Source organism: Carassius carassius, chromosome 25, assembly GCF_963082965.1.
Source record: "Carassius carassius chromosome 25, fCarCar2.1, whole genome shotgun sequence".
NCBI lineage: Eukaryota > Metazoa > Chordata > Actinopteri > Cypriniformes > Cyprinidae > Carassius > Carassius carassius.
In genome coordinates this window covers 1,140,704-1,148,184 of record NC_081779.1, presented here as the reverse complement: position 1 = coordinate 1,148,184, position 7,481 = coordinate 1,140,704, and the positions used below count along the sequence as shown (strand labels likewise).

The following is a 7,481-nucleotide window of genomic DNA, read 5'->3' as shown; positions in this document are numbered from 1 at the left end:
TCCTCTGACCAGACGAAACCAGTAGTTCAATTCCAGGCTGCAGCAAAGTCAGATTGTGCAGAAGAATCATCTGTTTCCTGTGGTCTTGTCCTGGTGCTCCTCTGAGACAAGGTCTTTACAGGGGATCTGTATCTGGGACTCTAGTTGTCAGCTGACTGACCATACTTTCAAAAATCAGTTAATCTACAATATTATAACTTTTTATAATATTTATAACTTCATAAATTATTTATATGGTTTTATTTATATCGATTTTCTACACTTTGTTATTCTTTGAAATTCTTTTTTCAGTTTAGTTAATAACAGCATTCATATTTATTCTGTTTAACTGCATATTTAGCAACAAAGAATTTGTACTTTTACCATTTAATCCATTAGATCCAAGATCTTGATATTGAGTCAAGTGAAACTAAAACACTCTTTCGTGCATCAAGAATCATTTCACATGAAAAATCTAAACTCCACTAACAGAATCAAGGTTATATATATATATAGCCTATATTTATTGTGAAATGTTGTATTTTGTTATGAGATTGAAAAGATATGGTAATGCTTATTACGCAGGAGAAATTCGGATCATATCATCATATTGTTTCATCACATCATGAGATGTAACCTTTCATTATCAGTGTTATTGAATGTTGGTTGTTGTAGATGATGCTTTACTGAAGTATTTCCAGGTGTTTGATGTTATCAGACAGAAAAGGTTCTCTCTGATCTCGTATTTCTTTCATTTCGAGAGGTTTTTTCTAGTCCATCAGATGAAATGACTCAGTCTTCTGCTCTGGTTCTAGTAAGTGTTTAGAGTATCGTTTTGAAACAGGGCGTGTCTGATGTGAGGATATAAGCGTGCGCACCGCGCGCATCAATGAAGCCTGACAGCAGCGCGCGATGGTGAGTAACGCATCACATCTTCATTCTGGATCATTCTTTAAAAGCTTTAAATCCTATATCTCACATTTCATTATCTGTTAAAAATTCTCACTATATGACACGTTTTCTCTCCGCTGCGCTTTGGTTTCTCTAGTTTCTCTTCACTGTAGTGCTTTTACCGGTTCTGTCTGGAGCCGGACTGGCGGCGGATGGACACACTTACCGGCGCACGGATCCGGTCACCGGACAGGAGGTGCTGTGTGACAGGTGTCCGCCGGGGACTCGCCTGGGCGCGCACTGCACACGCTCCCGCGAGACGGACTGCGTCCCGTGCGGCCCGGGTCTGTACACGGAGTTCTGGAACTACATCCCGGACTGTCTGCGGTGCGACGCGTGCTCCGATCACCAGCGGGTCGTTCGGCCGTGTAACGGAACCGTGAACACAGTCTGCGAGTGTGAGGCCGGGTTCTTCTGGGATCAGCACTTCTGCAGGACACACAGCGAGTGCAAACCGGGCCACGGAGTCAAAGCTGCAGGTGTGTGTGTGTGTGTGTGTGTGTGAGAGAGAGAGAGAGAGAGAGAGAGAGAGAGAGCGTGTGTGTGTGTGTGTGTGTGTGTGTGTGTGTGTGTGTGTGAGAGAGAGGGTGTGTGTGTGTGTGAGAGAGAGAGAGAGAGAGAGCGTGTGTGTGTGTGTGAGAGAGAGAGAGAGAGAGGGTGTGTGTGTGTGTGTGTGTGTGTGTGTGTGTGTGAGAGAGAGAGAAAGAGAGAGAGAGAGAGAGAGTGTGTGTGTGTGTGTGTGTATGTGTAACTTTCAAAAATGTATTTATATTTTTACATTAATTACTTTTAAATTTAAATCACACATAGATAGATAGATAGATAGATAGATAGATAGATAGATAGATAGATATTATTTAGCTTAATCTTAAAAAATTTAAAGTTCTATTACATTTCATAACTCGCCATGTAATCTTTATAAAAATATAAATATATATAAATATATGTAAATGCCTCATTAGCGACTGTTTCTATGGTTTGTATGGCTGCTTTATGTAAGCCGTCCGCCATATTGTAATGGTCAACTTGACATCATTCACCATAGTACTCACTAAATATTCAAAAGATGCCATAGTCCTGCACAGAAAGGCTCAGCGGCTCTGTGAGAAGCTACTGTATGGTCAATGAGGTCAAGTTGACCTTTCCAAGTGGGCGAATGGGGCATCTATACATAGCTATGCTCACACCTGCATCACGTTGCTTGGCAACTGTTAAGTTCCTCTGAAGGAAGTTAATTATAATCATTATAATCTTAGTGGGTTTTGTCACTCAGCTGGTGTTTTGTTGGCTATAGTCAGACCGCAGTAACACAGTGCTTGCACTGGCTCTATTCTAACAGAGATTCATGTGAAGGTGGTTCACTGTGACTGTTGTGTAATGTTTGATCATGTGTCTGCAGGGACCCCACACAGAGACACAATGTGTGAGCTCTGTGCAGACGGACACTTCGCAGATGTCAGAAAGATGCATGCAGCATGTGTTTCTCACAGTGCCTGCAAGACTGATGAACAGCTTGTGATGCCCGGATCCAGGTGGCATGATAATGTGTGTGCAACCTGTGATCCCCTCACACTTAAAGGTACAGGAACACACATTCACCATTACATAGCAACTGCACAGACAACCCCTCAGATCACAGACAACTACCCAGATTACCATAGCAACAGCACAGACATCCACCCTGATCACCATAGCAAATGCACAGACAACCACCCTGATTACCATAGCAACTGCACAGACAACCACCCTGATCACCATAGCAACTGCACAGACAACCACCCTGATCACCATAGCAACTGCACAGACAACCACTCAGATCACAGACAATCACCCTGATCACCATTGCAACTGCACAGACAACCACCCTCTTCACCATAGCAACTGCACAGACAACCACCTGATCACCATAGCAACTGCACAGACAACCACCCTGATCACCATAGCAACTGCACAGACAACCACTCAGATCACAGACAATCACCCTGATCACCATTGCAACTGCACAGACAACCACCCTCTTCACCATAGCAACTGCACAGACAACCACCCTGATCACCATAGCAACTGCACAGACAACCACCCTGATCACCATAGCAACTGCACAGACAACCACTCAGATCACAGAAAATCACCCTGATCACCATTGCAACTGCACAGACAACCACCCCCTTCACCTCAGCCACTGCACAGACAACCACCCTGATCACCATAGCAACTGCACAGACAACCACCTGATCACCATAGCAACTGCACAGACAACCACCCTGATCACCATAGCAACTGCACAGACAACCACCCTGATCACCATAGCAACTGCACAGACAACCACTCAGATCACAGACAATCACCCTGATCACCATTGCAACTGCACAGACAACCACCCCCTTCACCTCAGCCACTGCACAGACAACCACCCTGATCACCATAGCAACTGCACATACAACACCATAATCACCATTGCAACTGCACAGACAACCACCCTCTTCACCTCAGCCACTGCACAGACAACCACCCTGATCACCATAGCAACTGCACATACAACACCATAATCACCATAGCAACTGCACAGACAACCACTCAGATCAGCATAGCAACTGCACAGACAACCACCCTGATCACCATAGCAACTGTACAGACAACCACCATAATCACCATAGCAACTGCACAGATAACCACCATAATCACCATAGCAACTGCACATGCAACACCATAATCACCATAGCAACTGCACAGACAACCACTCAGATCACCATAGCAACTGCACAGACAACCACTATAATCACCATAGCAACTGTACAGACAACCACCCTGATCACCATAGCAACTGCACAGACAACCACTCTGATCGCCATAGCAACTGAACAGACAACCACCCTGATCACCATAGCAACTGCACAGACAACCACCATAATCACCATAGCAACTACCTGTTTTTTGTTTAAATCTGACAATTCTGAAAAATGTGCAAGGTAAACTAAAAGAATGTTGCATCTCTAAATTGATTCTCTGCTGGTGTTTTTCTTCCAGGGTTGGTGGATGTACTTGAGCCGGTTCTGTCTGGTCTGCATATTCAGTATGGGGCTCCCACTGAGCATCTGCAGAAGTTAGTGCACCGCCGTCTGCGCAGGAAGAGGTTTGGCAAGCGAGCTGCACTGTGGCGGGCTGAGGGTCCAGTGCACGAGACGTCAGAGGAGGCACACCTGAACCTGCCGTCTATCGTGGAGGAATCGCACCTGAATCTCCTTGCAGACAGAATCGCACGCAGAATCCTGCGATTCCAGCATCGATGCAATAGCAGTGCATCACTAACATTATGACAGTTGAAGCCTGTATAAACTGCAATGAAACACACAATGGGATTTGCGTTTGATACTGTCTCATCTGCTTTTTAGAATGTAGAAGTGCATCAGATTTTGCCCTGACCGTTAACTACTTTGATAGCTGGATTAGTTTAAGGTTCCAGTGGAGGCTGTGTGATGCTCAGATTGTTCTCATGCACTTTACAGTCTATCCTGCTAATAAATTTCACATGCTGTATTGCACTAGACTCCACTATTTTGTAAATATTACAGATCATTTTTTTGTATTGGTTTTGCATTTAAAAATGTTTCTTTATTTATTGACTAAACTGTATCAGACTATAAAACAGCTCATTAAAACAATGAAAAGAGCTTCTGGCGATTGTGGAATATATTGTCTCTAGGGTTTTTCTGTGATTGAAATGCGTCTGCTGTCATATTTTAGGAAAGATAAGAGTAATATATCTTGTAATATTATACATGACATTTTGCAAATGCAACTGTTAAACTGACTTCTGGTTTAAATTGATTGGTTATAGTGAATTTTTACAGAAAAAAAAACAGACAGACTAGTATTCTAACATATTTTAATGATTATCTTATGCCTCACTGTACTCAAGAACTGTATTCAAATTCACCTAAACACAATATTAATTTGCATTATTTCCTGAAACAGAATATGCCTTTGTCATATTTAATTTCAGTGATATCACATTTAATTTTGATATGTTATTATATATTATTATATATATTATTAAAATCATTATTTTACGGTTTTGTTTCGCATTTACTTATTAAAAATTCATAGTCAAGAATGGATTTGAAAAGGCACAGCTTTGGAAACAAACTTGAAATTTCAATTTAGGAAAAGAGTTTATCCAGTTTATCGACTTCAGCTCAGCATACAACACAATAATCCCACAACAACTCATTAACAAACTAAACCTGCTGGGCCTAAATATCTCCCTCTATAACTGGATTTTGGACTTTCTAAATACATGTCAGCCACAACACCTCAAGCACTACCACACTGAATACAGGTGCTCCACAAGGCTGTGTGCTCAGCCCGCTGCTTTTCACACTGTTGGCCCATGACTGCACTACCAAGTTCAGCTCCAACCACATCAAGTTTGCTGATGACACAGCTGTGGTAGGTCTCATCAACAACAACGATGAAACACCCTAACGAAAAGAAGGGGCACAACTGGTTGAATGGTGTAGTGCAAACAACCTGTCCCTCAATGTAAGACAAAAGGAGTTGTGATGGACTTCAGAAGAAACTCTGTTGACTGCCCCCCACTGACCATCGACAGCTCGACTGTGGAGAGAGTCAGCAGCACTAAATACCTGGGGGTGCACATAGCAGAAGACCTCACCAGGACCACCAACACTACATCACTCTCCAAGAAGGCATAAAAGCGGCTCCACTTCCTGCACCGACTTAAAAGAGTAAGTATCCCTCCACCCATCCTCACCACATTCTAGAGGGGAACCATTGAGAGCATACTTATGTAAAGTACTTGTATAGTCTTTCTTAGGTTTCTCACTGTATGTCCACACATGTAGCGGAATGAGAATAAAACTCAACTTGTACTTGAACTTGATGAGAGTTCTCGGCATGAAAGACCCGCAATTGCCAGATAAACGTGCTTCTTCATTTCTCTCCAGTACGGTAGGAAATTCAATTAAACAGTATGTGGAAGATGTTAACGGTGACAAGATGATTGACAGGCCAGTTTAAACTGACAGGATGCACATTAACTAAATGAAAGATCGGTCCATGAAAGACGCAATTATGATGAAGTAGTAAGTCCCAAATCTTTCCTACTATTCTGCTACATGCTCAAAAGTATGTACCTTTTCTTCAAAAAAAGAGTATACTTTTAGGGCATAGTATAAGTAGGTGAATTTGGAAGCAGTGCATGTTTTTAACAAGATTAGCATGTTGCTAATTTAACATATTAGAATATTGTTAACATTATTAGCATGTAACTAGAATGAATCATGTTGCTAGCATTATTTGCTTATTGCTAGCATCTTTCTAACATGATTAGTATATTGTTAACATCTTTCTAGCATGGTTAGCATGTAGGTAGCATGTTTTTAACATGATTAACATGTTGCTAATACAGGTGCATCTCAATAAATTAGATTGTTGTGGATAAGTTCATTTATTTCAGTAATTCAACTCAAATTGTAAATCTTGTGTATTAAATAAATATCGATGCACACAGACTGAAGTAGTTTAAGTCTTTAGTTATTTTAATTGTGATGATTTTGGCTCACATTTAACAAAAACCCACCAATTCACTATCTCAACAAATTTGAATATGATGACATGCCAATCAGCTAATCCACTCAAAACACCTGCAAAGGTTTCATGAGCCTTCAAAATGGTCTCTCAGTTTGGTTCACTAGGCTACACAATCATGGGGAAGACTGCTGATCTGACAGATGTCCAGAAGACAATCATTGACACCCTTCACAAGGAGGGTAAGACACAAACATTCATTACCAAAGAAGCTGGCTGTTCACAGAGTGCTGTATCCAAACATGTTAACAGAAGGTTGAGTGGAAGGAAAAAGTGTGGAGAAAAAGATGCACAACCAACCGAGAGAACCGCAGCCTTATGAGGATTGTCAAGCAAAATCAATTCAAGAATCTGAGTGAACTTCACAAGGAATGGACTGAGGCTGTGGTCAAGACATCAAGATCCACCACACACAGACGTGTCAAGAGATTTGCTGAACCACAGACAATGTCAGAGGTGTCTTACCTGGGCTCAGGAGAAGAAGAACTGGACTGTTGACCAGTGGTCTAAAGTCCTTTTTTCAGATGAGAGCAAGTTTTGTATTTCATTTGGAAACCAAGGTCCTAGAGTCTGGAGGAAGGCTGGAGAAGCTCATAGCCCAAGTTGCTTGAAGTCTAGTGTTAAGTTTCCACAGTCTGTGATGATTTGGGGAGCAATGTCATCTACTGGTGTTGGTCCATTGTTTTTTATGAAAACCAAAGTCCCTGCACCCATTTACCAAGAAATCTTGGAGCACTTCATGCTTCCTTCTGCTGACCAGCTTTTTGAAGATGCTGACACCTGCCCACACTGCCAAAAGCACCAAAAGTTGGTTAAATGACCATGGTGTTGGTGTGCTTGACTGGTCAGCAAACTCACCAGACCTGAACCCCAGAGAGAATCTATGGGCTATTGTCAAGAGGAAGATGAGAAACAAGAGACCAAACAATGCAGATGAGCTG

At 42.0% G+C, this 7,481-nt stretch overlaps 1 protein-coding gene across 1 annotated transcript; it reads left to right on the top strand.

The window, feature by feature from the left end:
* Window positions 1–749: 749 nt before the first annotated feature.
* LOC132103865 (tumor necrosis factor receptor superfamily member 11B-like) lies at window positions 750–4,934 on the top strand. The gene is made up of 4 exons (XM_059508932.1): window positions 750–894; window positions 1,028–1,409; window positions 2,330–2,509; window positions 3,958–4,934. Exons 1-4 carry the CDS (start codon window positions 892–894, stop codon window positions 4,245–4,247), a joined length of 855 nt encoding a protein of 284 aa, XP_059364915.1. The 5' UTR covers window positions 750–891; the 3' UTR covers window positions 4,248–4,934.
* The last annotated feature ends 2,547 nt before the right edge of the window (window positions 4,935–7,481 follow it).

Excerpts from the sequence above, each read along its gene's own strand:
- LOC132103865 (XM_059508932.1), top strand. Across the intron at positions 1,410-2,329 it reads CCACGGAGTCAAAGCTGCAG|GGACCCCACACAGAGACACA; the intron begins GTGTGTGTGTGT and ends ATGTGTCTGCAG. Across the intron at positions 2,510-3,957 it reads TGATCCCCTCACACTTAAAG|GGTTGGTGGATGTACTTGAG; the intron begins GTACAGGAACAC and ends TTTTTCTTCCAG.